Source organism: Marmota monax, unplaced genomic scaffold (assembly GCF_021218885.2).
Source record: "Marmota monax isolate L192 unplaced genomic scaffold, Marmota_monax_Labrador192_F-V1.1 WCK01_AAM20220418_F8-fsc00008, whole genome shotgun sequence".
Taxonomy (NCBI): Eukaryota; Metazoa; Chordata; class Mammalia; order Rodentia; family Sciuridae; genus Marmota; species Marmota monax.
Genome location: NW_026694432.1, coordinates 16,135,496 through 16,150,034, shown reverse-complemented (window position 1 = coordinate 16,150,034; position 14,539 = coordinate 16,135,496). Strand labels below are relative to the sequence as shown.

The 14,539-nt window shown below is 38.0% G+C and overlaps 1 protein-coding gene across 19 annotated transcripts in view; it reads left to right on the top strand.

The window, feature by feature from the left end:
* Zbtb8a (zinc finger and BTB domain containing 8A) overlaps window positions 1–14,539 on the top strand; it is a 99,447-nt gene that overhangs the window by 70,014 nt on the left and 14,894 nt on the right. For 10 of the 19 annotated variants that reach the window (XM_058570938.1, XM_058570930.1, XM_058570931.1 and 7 more), the window contains 2 exons: window positions 934–1,002; window positions 11,184–12,004. In XM_058570938.1, the coding sequence (XP_058426921.1) occupies window positions 11,185–12,004 (820 nt within the window). In that variant the 5' untranslated portion in view covers window positions 934–1,002; window position 11,184. Of the gene's footprint in view, window positions 1–354; window positions 419–933; window positions 1,003–11,183; window positions 12,005–14,539 lie in introns of all 19 variants that reach the window. The other 9 variants (XM_046468967.2, XM_046468966.2, XM_058570934.1 and 6 more) reach the window with 2 other exon arrangements.

Below are 14,539 nucleotides of genomic sequence, written 5' to 3'. Positions count from 1 at the left end.
AATTTATTTCAATTATGGTTTTGGAGACTAGAAAGTCCAGACAGTGTAGCACCAGTTCTGTTGAGGGCCCCTTGACTGCATCATGTCTTGGCAGATGGCACCATGATGGGAACACGAGCAAGAGGGAGAGATCACATGGTAAAACAGGAAACCAGAAAGCAGAAAGGAGATCTTTTATAACAATTCATTTTTGCAATTGCATCCGGAGTGCCATAGAACTACTTTAATCTCTTCCCAGGGCTGCAACCCCAAGTGAGACCTAATGACTTCCCACTTCAGGCTCTACCTGCTGAAGGTCCTACCTACCACCTCTCAAATTATCACAGTGGAGACTAGTATTATCTCTTCTTTTAGGGTTTGACAGAGTTCAACAATGAAGTGGGCACAGTGACACACCCTTGGGACTCTGGAGGTTGAGGTAGGAGGATGACAAGTTCTAGGCCAACCTCAGCAATTTAATGAGAGACTCTATCTCCAAATAAAAAACAAGAAGGGCTGGGAATGCAGCTTGGTGGTCCAGTGCCCCTGGGTTCCATGCCCAGTGCTGCTCTGCTCTCCCCCACACCAAAAAAGTCAACATTGAAGCCATTTGGGCCTGGAGTATCTTTGTGGAAAGTTTTAAAACTTAACATTTTCAGCCAGATAAAGTTGTGCACACCTGTAATCCCAGCTAGTCAGGAGGCTGAGGCAGCATTGCAAGTTTGAGGCCAGCCTCAGCAATTTAGTGAGACTCTGTCTAAAAATAAAAAGGGGTGGGGATGTAGAGCATCAGTGGTAGAGCATCCCTGGTTCAATCCCCAGCACTACTAAAATAAATCATATTTTTTATTTCTTTTATTATATCTTTGATTTCCTTAATTTACATAGCAGTTCAGATTTTCCATTTTTTTTTTCTAGCGTGTATTTTGATCATTATCTTTTTTTTTTTTTCAGAGTAGAAATTAGAAGTTTATTAAAGGACAGCAGAAAAGACTTCTCCGGAGGAAGAAGGGGACCCAAGAGGTGGACTCCTTGATCATTATCTTGATTAAGGAATTTTTACATTTCATTTGATTCATTAAGTTTATTTTCTTTTGGTTATAATATTTTATTTTTATTCTTTTTTTCTTTTCTTTTTGATATTGAGGATTTAACCCAGGGTGCTTTACCGCTGAACTACATCCTTAGTTCTTTTTAGTTTTAGATAAAGTCTCACTAAATTGCTTAGGTCCTCACCTCACTAAATTGCTGAGGCTGGCTTTGAACTTGTGATCGTCTTGCCTTGGGATTACAGGCATGCACCACTGTACCTGGTTTGTTCTTCTTATTTTTTTTTTTTAGTATTTTTTTTTTTTTAGTTGTAGTTGACACACAGTACCTTTATTTATTTATTTATTTATATGTGGTGCTGAGGATCAAACCCAGGGTGGTGCACGTGTGAGGTGAGCGCTCTACCCCTGATCCACAACCCCAGCCCTAGTTCTTATTCTTTTAATGTAGGATCTGTTTTCCCTCTTTCATCTCTGATATTTTTAATTTATGTCTCTTTCTTTTTTTCTTGATTGATCTTGCTAGAGATTGATCAGTTTTGTTGATGTTGATTAATTTATTGGTAATGATATAGAAAACGAGTTTTGGGTTTCATTGATTTTTCTCTAGCATTTGTTCAATTCCCATTTCATTCATTTTTGATCTTGTCTTTATTATTTCTTTCCCACTGCTTGCATTGAGTTTACCTCCTTTTTTTCTAGCTTCTTAGGTTGAAACTTTTTTTATATATATTTTTTTAATTGTAGATGGACACACTACCTTTATTTTATTTATTGATTTTTAAGTGGTGCTGAGGATCGAACCCAGTGTCTCACACATGCCAGACAAGCGCTCTCCCTCTGAGCTACAACCCCAGCCCCTCTTAAGTTGAAACTTAACTCATTGATTTTTTTTTTTTTTTTTTTGCAGTACTGAGGATTGAATCCCAAGGGCACTCTACTACCTGGCTTCATCCCTAGTTTTTTTAATTTAAAACTTGTTTTATGGCCTAACATATGATTTATCTTGGTGAATGATTGCTGTTCATTTTTTAAAAACATATATTTTGCTGTAGTGTATATTCTAAATGTCAATTTAGTCAAGTTGGTTGATAGTATTGCTCAAATGTTTTATAATCTTATTGATTTTCCAACTTCTCTTTCTATTAATTACTTAGAGGAGTGTTGAAATACAAAACTATAATTGTGAAATTCCTTGTTTTCTTTTTCATTTCTACTAGTTTTTGAAGCTTTGTTATTTGATACATAAATACCTTTTTTTGTTATATCTTCTTGATGAATTAATCCTTTCATAATTATATCTTTTAGGGCTGGTAATATTTCTTTCTTAAGCCTGCTTTGTCTGATATTAATATTACTGGCCATCCCAGTTCACTTACAATTAGTGTGTTCATAGTATACTTCTGAATATTTGATATTTGATATTTTTAATATTTGAGTTTTCCTTTTTCAGTTACCTTGTATGTGTGTGTTTGCATGTGGGCTGGGGACTGAACCTAGGAACTTAACGCATGCTAACTATGCGTACTGTACCACTAAGCTATGTCCCAGCCCCTAATAATTTATTTAAATGGAGTTTTGACTATTTTCATTTAAAGTAAGTATTAATATAGAGAGATAAAAGTACTATCTTACTATTTGTTTTGTATGTATGCCATTAGTTTTTTTCTTCCTTTTCCCTTTTTTCCATACCTTACTTCAGTAAAAGAATATTGAGCATTTCTTAGTATTTGGTCTCCACCATGAGCTCATCTGCTTAATCTATTATACTTTTAGTGCTTGCTCAAGGGGTTACAATATACACTTTCCCTCATCATAATATGCATATAACTTGTCACACATCACATGTTATATAGCTTCACATGTAGTGGGTCTGGCAACTCACAGCCTACAGGCTAAATATGGATCGCTTTATGCTTTTGTAAATGAAGTTTTATTGGAACACAGCCACGATCATTCATTGCATGTCATTTATGGCAGGATTTTTTTGCTACAATGGCAGAGCTTGTGGTGGTGTTGGGAGATGGTGCACCCTTTAAGAAGTGAGGCCTAGTGGAAGGAAGTTAAGTCATTAGGGTGTGCCCTTGAAGGGAATTAGGGTACTCCCACCCCTTCCCCTCTCTCTCTGCTTCCTGGTCATCTTGAGGTAAGCAGCTAAGCTCTATCATGTGTTTCCTGCCTTGCCACAGGCTTAAAGCCACAGGGCCAAGTGACCATGGACTTTTGAAACCTCTTAAACTACAAGCCAAAATAAATCTTTCCTCCTTTTAAATTGTGTATCTAAGGTTATTTTGTCACAGCAATGCAAAGCTGACTAGTCAGGATTGTGTTGGGAGGTTGGGAGAAAGGACTAATACAGCAGGACTCTTGCTGTTTTACCCTGCATGTATATAGGTTGTGTTCAGCACAGGCTCTAGGGACTCCTGTGCAGAGTTTTTTTTTTTTTGCTCAGGGGCACTTGATCACTGAGCCACATCCCCAGCCCCATTTTGTATTTTATTTAGAGAAGGGGTCTCACTGAGTTGCTTAGCTATTGCTGAGGCTGGCTTTGAACCCAAGATCTTCCAGCCTCAGCCTCCCAAGCCACTGGGTTTACGGGCATGCGCCATTATGCCCAGCTCCTGTGCAAATTTATTGATCTCTTTGCCTACATCATTGTCTCCTTTCTGGTATTCTGCCCTATAACTTCTGGGTGTCATCTTCCTGAATAATAATTGCTGTCTGATAAATCCAGTTCGATTTCCCCTTTTTGTAACCCAATTCAGGAAGCCAAAGTGATGGTGGGACTTACCCCACTTGATTTCTTTCTCTTGGGGATCTGAGTTACACTCCCTTTTCATTGCCAAAAACATTTTTTCATGTATTTTACCCAGTTTTCTAGTTTTTTAATAGTAGAATAAATACCAAGTCTAATATTATGTCAAAGGCCCATGAAACTTACTTTAACAGTTTTCTAACTTATTTTTGCATTTTAAAGGTATACAATATCAATTGCAACAATTGCTTTATCCTTTTCAATATTCATATTTAATTTCCTTGTCTAATTCATTGGCTAGATTTTTCAGCATAATGTTAAATAACAGTATTGATGTTTTCCTAGTATTTTCCACTAAGGATAGATGAGAAATCTTTTGTTTTTGTTTTGGGTATCAGGGGCACTCAATCACTGAGCCATAACCCCAACCCTTTTTGTTTCTTATTTAGAGACAGGGTCTCACTGAGTTGCTCAGTGCCTCACTTTTTACTGAGGCTGGCTTTGAACTCAATCTTTCTGTCTCAGCCTCCTGAGCTGCTGGGATTATAGGCATGCACCATCACGCCCAGCAGGAAATCATTTTATTTATTTATTTTCTTGCAGTACTAAGGATTGAACCCAGGGGCACTGTACCATTGAGCTACATCCTAGACCTTTTTATATTTTGAGACAGGATTTTACTTAGTTGCCTAGACTGGTCTTGGACTTGAAATCCTTCTATTTCAGCCTCTACAGCCTCTGGAATTATAAGTATATACCACTGTGGCCAGCAGAAAAACATTTTTAAAAGATAATAGTGGGGTGAGGATGTGGCTCAGTGGTAGACCATTTGCCTATCATGTGTAAGATCCCAGGTTCAATCCCCAGCACTGCAAAATAAATAAATAAATAGCCAGGCATAGTGGCTCACACCTGTAATCTTTTGGGAGGCTAAGGCAGGAGAATTGCAAGTTTAAGGCTAGCCTCAGCAACTTAGCAAGGCCCTAATCAACTTAATGAGACTTGAAATCTTGGACTTGAAGTCCTTCTATTTCAGCCTCCACAGCCACTGGAATTATAAGTACATACCACTGTAGCCAGCAGAAAAACATTTTTAAAAGATAATAGTGGGGTGAGGATGTGGCTCAGTAGTAGAGCACTTGCCTATCACGTGTAAGATCCCAGATTCAATACCCAGCACTGCAAAATAAATAAATAAATAAATAAATAAATAGCCAGGCACAGTGGCTCACCTGTAATCTTTTGGGAGGCTAAGGCAGGAGAATTGCAAGTTTAAGGCCAGCCTCAGTAACTTAGCAAGGCCCTAAGCAACTTAATGAGACCCTGTCTCAAAAAAAATCGGGGATGTAGGGGAGCCTGGAGTGTAGCTCAGTGGTAAAACGCCCCTGGGTTAAATCTCCAGTACCAAAAAATAAAAAATGACTAAATAAATAAACAGATAATAGTCAGGATTGTGTTGGGAGAAAGGACACTATCAAATGGTATTGGTGGATATAATGATTGGAGAAGATAATCTGGCAGTATCCAATTAGAAACTCTACCTCTAGGAATCTATTTCACAAATGCTCAGGGATCTATGTGCAGAAGTATTTGTTACAACATTATTTATAAAATAAAAAAATTATGGGCCAAGGTCATATCTCAGTGATAGAATGCTTGCCTAGCTTGCCTAGCATGTGCAAGAACCTAGGTGCAATCCCCAGCATCACAAAACATAAATAAATAAATTTAATTTAAAAAATGAAAATTGTAAAGTCATGACCCACCTACCTCATTTCAAATGAGAACAGACAAATTATTAGATTTCCACTGATAGGATATGAAAGTGAAAGACTGGGTATTGATTTGGTGCTTCTCCAGTAATATTCCCAGGTGTCTTGTTTCTGCAGTTGTCTGACGTGGTCCTGAATAATTCTGCCTCCATTGGCCTAGAATGCCTAGTTTATCCGCATTCTGGAGACTCAGCAAATCCTGGTCTTTGGGCATATAATGAATATGTGAAGTCCCTAACCTCTAGCCAAGGGACTCAATCTTTTTTTTAATTTATATATATTAGTTGTAGGTGGACACAATACCTTAATTTTATTTTTACATGATGCTAAGGATCAAACCAAGGGCGTTGCGTGTTCTAGGTGAGCACTCTACCACTGAGCCCCAACCCCAATCCGCCTCAGTCTATTTTATCTAATAAGTTTGGAGAGGTTTGTGATTTTGAAACCCACTATTAGCTAGAACCTCAGTTACATCAAATGTGGAATAAGCTGCATTATAGACATAAGTTCTTGAGCACTAATTTATTTTACTGTTCTTCATCTCTGTATATGTTTGTATTTATAAATTTGATATAGTACTACCATTGGTAGTTCAATGGTAGAATTCTTTCCTGCCCTGCGGGAGACCTGGGTTTGATTCCTGGCCAATGAATGCTCAATTTTTCCGCTGGGGTTAAACTTTTTTTTTTTTTTTTTAATAAACTCACAAATAAAAAAATTGATGTAGTACTGAATTGTGGTTAATATATTTTTAACATACCTCTCAGCCACTTTGGTATGGTTAACACTAATGAGAGCAGGCTTAACAGACTGTATATTGCTGAAAATTAAGGGTCCTCACAAATCAATTCATATTTATAGGCCACGGTCTCACTTTCTGCTAAATTCCATGTTCTGCTGAATAATTTTGATCCATAATGACTTACCACAGAGTGTGAAGTATTAAAGTTACTGCAAAACTGCTACACAGAAATCTTACTTTAGATGTTAAAATGGATATTTTACAATGGACTATGAAAAATACCTTCATAAAACTGGCTGGCTGTTAATTAGAGATTGGTGGAAAGCTTCTGACATCATGAAAGGTATCATAAAAAATTATTTAGCCTGGGAAGAAATGACTCACAACTAAAAATGAACATGGGTGAAAGAAATTTCTGGAAGCCTTCCAGGACTTTAGGGCATATAAAGGGGAAAAAAACTGCCATTATACCAATATTAGAACTCTACTATTTAGTGATATGATAAACTTGATTGCACTGATTCCATCAGTGTTTCCTCATAAAAATTGTTTTCCCTGCTAAGTAGAATTTTTTTTAAGATTTTTTATTTTAAAATTTGTTCATAGACCTTTATTTTACTTATTCATATGCGTTGCTGATAATTGAACTCAGTGCCTCACACATGCTAGGCAAGTGCGCTACCACTGAGCCACAACCCCAGCCCCAAATATATATTTTTTTATAGCCAGACAATGGATGGGCATTCTTTAAAATAATAATAATAATTTTTTTTTTTTTTTTAGGTGGACACAATATCTTTATTTTACATTTATGTGGTGCTGAGGATCGAACCCAGTGCCTCGTGCTGGGGATGGAACCCATGCTTGGCGAGCGCTCTACCATTGAGCCACAACCCCAGCCCCATATGGGCATTCTTTTATAAAAAGACATGACAGAAAAAAAAAATCCAATAGTTTCATATACTATTTATACATTAATTATAAACCATAGTGGTAAAAGCTTTCTGAACGTTGGCAAGAAAAGCTAAAAAATTGTTGGTTTTCCTCACATTCTTTCTAAATTCTGCTACGCACTCAAGAGGAGTACTATCTGACACAACTATGAAAGAACTGAAGACTTAGAGTATTCTTGAATCGGCTGTGAGTTGGGACCATGTATGGGGTCACATATTAGCAGCATGTGACTGTTGGCCACAAACCATAAAAATTCAGCTTAAATTTAAGCATTAAAGGAAATTCATTGGTTCATGTAACTAAAAATCTAGTGACAACACTGGCTTCAGGCATAACTGGATCCAGGAATTGAAATGATATTATCAGGGGCAGGCACAGTGGCACTCATCTAAAATTCCAGCAACTTAGAAGACTGTGAGGCAGGAGTGGCACATGTCTGAGGCCAGCTTGGGTAATTTAGCAAGACCCTGTCTCAAAACATAAAAAAGGGTTGGGATGTAGTTCAGTGATATAATGCCCCCAAGTTCAGTCCCTAGTGCCACCAAAAAAGGAAAGGAAAAGAAAAGAATAGCATCAGGACATTGTATAAATAGTTTTGTCAGTGACTTAGAAAGTTAAGGCAGGAGGATCACAAATTTGAGGCCAGCAATTTAAAAAAACTTGTCTCAAAAAAATAGGAGCTGAGATTGTGGCTCAGTGGTAAGTGCTCTCCTAGCATGCATGAAGCACTGGGTTTGATCCTCAGCACCACATAAATATAAAATAAAGATATTGTGTCCACCTAAAACTAAAACATAAATATTTAAAAAAAATAAAAAATAATTAAAAAGTAAGGATGGGAATATAGTTCAATGGTAAAGTGTCCCTGGGTTCATTCCCCAGTACCAACAGATAAATAGTTTTGTCAGATTTTATTCTGTTTTAGCATTATTCCAGGTGAGCTTTCTCATTTATTGAACATATCCTTTTCAGCTCTAGACTTATGTGATTGTCAAAGGCTCACCTCTCATACAGTGAGAACCTCATTTATTTTTTGGTGCTGGGGATTGAGGAATTGAACTAAGGGCCTCATAAATGCTAAGCATGTGCTGTGCCACTGAGCCACCCTCAGCCCCATCACCACTCGCAAGTCCCTTAATTTCTAACTACAGGGGAAAAAAGTAGCATCATGTTTTAGTCAGTGCTTTTAAATACATATATCACATCCTATGGAACAGCACCTAATCTCTTGGGGTATCATCTCTCATAATGGCATCTAGGTCCTGTGGTTTCTTCCTCCACGTCATGCCAGAAGTTCAGGCGTCTGGACCTCATTAAAGATGGCCTACCCTTCATTTCATGTTTCAGTCAGCCAGTGAAAAAATTTTAGAGCCATTCCCAAGTGCCCATACTGACACATTAAGTCCAGAATTGCTGGTAACTGCACCTGTATCAATTAATTTAGCCTTAGAAGTTCTTAGAAAGCACATTAACAGATTTGTGCCAAGGTAACTTAGCAACATCTTGTATACTTACACACTTGCACTTTTTTTTTGGGGGGGGGGGTATTGGGATTGAATCCAAGTGCCCCAGGTGATAGTAGCAGTCATGGAGAGAAATGGTGGGATTTTCCATTTGTTTTGAAGGTAAAGTAACAGACCAAGTGGTAGGATGGGGATACCCATTTCCTGAAATGGATAAGACTATAGGGAAGGCAGGCTGGTCAGGGGTGTACAAAGACTGTTTTTGGACATGTTAAGCTAAGAGGCCTATTAAACATCTTAAGTGGAGTTGCTGGTAAACACATATATGAGTCCTAAGTCTGAAGTTCAGGAATGAAGCCAGGAGCTGGATATGTAAATTTGGGAATCATAAACTCAAAGATGGAATTTAAAATTATGAAACTGAATGAGATCCCAAGGGATCTTCTCTACCTCTGTCATTCCCTAGAGAAAATGTCTGAGGCCTGGAGTGTTCCATCACTTAGAAATTAGGAAAATGGAGAAAAATTAGCAAAGGAGACTAGGAGTGACCAGGAAGGTAAGAGGACCATGAAGGAATTGTGTCTTGGCAGTCAAGTGACAAAAAGTGTTTTAGGATAAAGAAAGTGATCAACTGTGTTGGTAAAATGAGGACAAAGAAATGACCGTTGTATTTGACCATAGGCAAGTTACTAATGACCTTAAAAAGAATTATTTTAAAGCCGGATGCAGTGGCAAATGCCTGTAATCTCAGCTATTCAGGAGGCAGGAGGATAGGATTGCAAGTTTGAGGCCAGCCTGGGCAAGTTAGCAAAACCCTGTCTCAATAAAAATAAACACAAAAACAAAGGATGGTTTTGATGGATGGGGATGAAAATCTGATTGGAATGGGTTCAAGGGAGAACAGAAGTAAAGACAGCAGATACAAATAACAAAATAAAATTCTTCCAATGAATTTTGTGTATAGGAGCAGAGAAATGGGGTAGTAGGCAGAAGTAGATGTGAAATCAAGGGGAGGTTTTTGTTTGCTTGCTTGTTTGTAAGAGGAAATATTAGATGTCATGTTTATACAATATTAGAAATGATCCACTTAAAAAGGGGAAATGATTTTGAGTTCGGCTTACTCAGAACTTACTTCCTGCCTGGCTTGAATTCTGTGAGCATAAGTCCTGAGCAATTTTCCATTTGTTTGCAAGATGCCCCAGGGCCCCACCAGCTCAGAGCTAATTTTTGTGCTAATTCTTCAGGTTGAGATTTCCCACACTAAGCAGATAAAATAAATTTGGACTTTAGAATCAGATTAGGTACAATCTTAGATCTGAATATCTTGTTTTTTGTTTTTGTTTTTGTTTTTTCCTTAAGGCCCTACAAAGACAAACTTTGTTGTTCTTTTCCCCAGACTATGGACAAAACTTTTCACTAAGTCCCTTTTCACGAAGGTTGCACCCCTGGGAGGGTTCTAACTTCCTACCTCATACATTCTTTCCTGCAAGCTCAACCATAACACATTTAACAAATTTGGGTTATATTTTAGTCAGCGTCTTCAGGGATTTGTGCCAGAGAAACATCTGCACTTTCTCCACCACCATTTGTTGGAACTAGAATCTTTCCCCTCGCTTTTCAGCTAGCTGATTCCTGGTCACCTTTTTTTTTTTTTTTTTTTTTAATTTTTTTAGTTGTAGATGGACACATTATCTTTATTTTATTTTATGTGGTGCTGAGGATCGAACCCAGGGCCTCACACATGCTAGGTAAGCACTCTACTGCTGAGCCACAACCCCAGCCCCTCTGGTCACCTTTGAGATCCCAGCTTAAATGTCACTTCTCAGGGAGGTATTTCCTAACCTTTTCCATCCAGTCTAAACTAGTGTAACCTTTATATAACTTATAGCACCCTTCCTTAAGCACTTGACTTTCCATTGAACTTCCTCTGACTACTTCATGCCTGATTCTTCCTCTAGACTGAAAACTATGTGAGGGTAGGATTCAAATGTGTTTAGTTTAGCATATAGATAGAAGACCTAGTGAAGTTTGCTGATGAAACAAAAAAAAATTTTTTTTAAGATGATTTTTTTTTTTTTTTTGGTGCTGGAGATTTAACCCAGGGGTGCTTTACCACTGAACTACATCCCCAGCCTTTTGGCTTTTTATTTTGAGATAGGGTCTCACTGAGTCACTGAGGGCCTCACTAAGTTGCTGAGGCTAATCCTCCTGCGTTAGCCTCCCCAGCCACTGGGATAATAGGTGTGTGATACTGCACCCAGTGAAACAAAATTTCTAAAAATGTAATAACATAGTATAGTATTAAATAATATGTCAAAGGCTATTATTTTCTATATCTTGGAACTATATTCTTCAAGAAGAAAAGTGGTTTTGTTGGAAAAAGAGGCTTCTGGTCCTGATTTCAGTGCACTCATGCTAGAAGGGGTTCCTGTCCCGCTCTTGGTAACCCCCTGTGTCTTCTCCCTGCAGGATGGAGATTTCCACCCATCAGTCTCATCTCCTGCAACAGCTAAATGAGCAGCGCAGGCAAGATGTGTTCTGTGATTGCAGTATTCTAGTTGAAGGGAAGGTCTTCAAAGCTCATCGAAATGTATTATTTGCTAGTAGTGGCTACTTCAAAATGCTTCTTTCTCAGAATTCCAAGGAGACAAGTCAGCCAACCACAGCTACATTTCAGGCTTTCTCTCCGGACACTTTCACAGTTATCCTAGACTTTGTCTATTCAGGCAAACTCTCTCTTACTGGGCAGAATGTCATAGAAGTGATGTCCGCTGCAAGCTTCCTTCAGATGACTGATGTCATTAGTGTATGTAAGACTTTTATCAAATCTTCCTTGGACATTAGTGAGAAGGAAAAAGATCGCTACTTCAGTCTCTCAGATAAGGATGCCAATTCTAATGGCATAGAGCGTTCTGCTTTTTATGGTGGCAGCTGGCAAGAAGAAAGCAGTTCCCCACACTCTCACCTCAGCCCAGATCAAGGAGCAGGTATAGGTGGAAAGTCGTGGGGTAAGTATAATTACCCTCCAGCCTCCCAACGGAGCACTCAGCTCCCTGGGGCCAAGCATGAGCAGAGGAAAGATTCCATTAAAAAGACCAAGCATCTGCGACTGTCACAGCCTCCTGAAGCTGCTCAGTACAAGTCAAGCAAACGAGAAGCACGAGCGTCTGATTCTTCCAGCCATGTTTCCCAGGCTGAAGAACAAGCGCAAATTGACACAGAAATGGACTCTGCTTCTGTTGGCTATCAGTATGGTCAAGGATCTGAGGTCACATCCCGAAGTTTTTCAGGTATTCAAAAGGAGCATGACTCCCCAACCAGGTTCCAAACTGCTATTATATATAAATCCTTTCTCAACATGCCCTAATTTTAGGTGTGTCATAGGTAGTTAAACCAAGTAATTTTTTTTAAGTCATACTTTTATAATGAAATGGATTTTATAAAACATGAATTTAAAATGTTTAATTCAAAATAATATTGGATACATTCAATGACAGTCAGTAGAATACTGATGGTCAAAACATAATTCTCTGGGGCTGGGGTTGTGGCCGGCTCAGTGGTAGGTCGCTTACCTAGCGTGTGTGAGGCCCTGTGTTCAATCCTCAGCACCACATAAAACTAAATAAACAAAATAAAGGTATTGTGTCCATCTACAGCTAAAAATATTAAAACAACAACAAAAAAAAAACCACATAATTTTTCAAACCTATATCTGGATGTTTGGATTACTATTAAATGTTTAAAGTCTTTTCTCAATGGTTCAGTCTCTAAGATATGTATTTTACATATTCCCCCCCCAATGTCTTCACTCAGGAGGAGTATTTATCAAGATATAAGTATATAATTGTGTGTGTGTGGTGCTGAGGATGGAACCCAGGGCCTTGAACTTGCTAGGCAAAGGCTCTACCACTAAGCCAGAATCCCAGTCCCATAATACTTTTCTTTTTTTAAATTTGTAACACACAACTCATAAAATTTTACTGTGATTCTTCAGTGAACCAGTGTGCAACAACATAAAATATCTTTCTCACTAGGTGTGGTGGTATATGCCTGTAATCCCAGTGACTCTGGAGGCCAAGTCAGGAGGATTACAAGTTTGAGGCCAGCATTAGCAAATAAGTAAGGTTCTAAGCAACTTACTGAGACCCTGACTCGAGATAAAAAATAAAAAGGGCTAGGAATGTGGCTCTGGGTTTAATCCCCAGTACCAAAAGAAAAGAAAAAGAAAAAAAAAAAAAAGACAAGACAAAGATCCCTCTCTCTCTCTTAATTTTGAGACAGATTCTTGCTAAATTGCCCAGGCTGGCCTCAAATTTTTGGTCCTTCTGTCCCAGCCTCTCAAGTCCCTGGGATTACAGGAATGCACCACCACACCCAGCTGTGTTTTTTGTTTTTGTTAATGATGGTAATAAAATATAGAAATAGAGTATGTATACTACTCTTATTCCCATATGACTGAAATAAAGAAGGATTAGAAATATATATCATCCAGTCTTCTTCCCCAATGAACTAGTTAACAGATTTGCTTAATTGTTTATATGTGAATTCCAAACAAAATTTTAATAAAAAGAAGTCCCTGAGGATTATAGGGTCTATTACATATATATTTTTTTTTAAAAGAGAGAGAGAGAGAGAGAGAGAGAGAGAGAGTTTTTTAATATTTATTTTTTAGTTTTCGGCAGACACAACATCTTTGTTTGTATGTGGTGCTGAGGATCGAATCTGGGCCGCACGCATACCAGGCGAGCGCGCTACTGCTTGAGCCACATCCCCAGCCCCTATTACATATATTTTAAATGTTTATTTTAGAAAAATTTCAAACACACAAAAGTATCTTTGAAACAAGTTTGTGTGTGGCCTGAATGTGTACACTTTTTTCCTTATCATTGTATTTCCTTAACAATATGGTATCACAACCATTTATATAACATTTATATTATACAAATATAAATAGCATTAGGTATTATAAATAATGGAGATGTTTTAAAGTGTATGGGAGGATGTGCTTAGATTATATGCAAATACAACATTATTTCTATTAAGGTCTCTTGAGCACCTGTGGATTTGTATCTGGTGGTGGTAAAGGGGTGTTTCCTGGAAATAATGTCTGGGGCTAGAGGTGTAGCCCAGTAGCAGAGCACTTACCTAGCATGTGTGAGACCCTGAGTTCCATCCATAGCACCACAAAAAAATTTTTGAGGTTTGCCTCCAATTATAACTAACAATTTTCTTTTCTTTTTTTTTTTTTTTTTGGTACTAAGGATTGACCCCATGAATGCCTTTTTTGTTTTGATTTTTGGCTACAGTCTTGCGAAGTTGGTGAGGCTAGCTTTGAATTTGCAATCCTCTTGCCTCACTCTTCTGGGTCACTGGGAATACAGGCATGTATCATTGTGTCTGGCCACAACTAACATTTTGTAGATAACTATATGTGTACTTTAAAACCAAATATTAAAGATCCTTGAAATAATACAAGTACATGATAAGTAAAGGCAAGGTGATAAAAAAACATAAATAAAACAAATTGCTTAAAAACTTGAATATTAGCTGGGTTTGGTGGCACACACCTGTGATCCCAGCAGCTCAGGAGGCTGACAGGAATTCAAAGCCAACCTCAGCAACTTAACAAGGCCAGAAGCAACTTAGTAAGACCTTGTCTCAAAATAAAATATAAAAAGGGCTGGAGATGTGGCTCAGTGGCTAAGCACCCCTGAGGTAATTCCCCACTACTAAAACAACAAAAACCAACCAAACAAAAATCTGAATATTAAATGTTTTAATTTTGCATTGTTTATAGTGTTAAAATCCAGTATTAGCAGGGCATA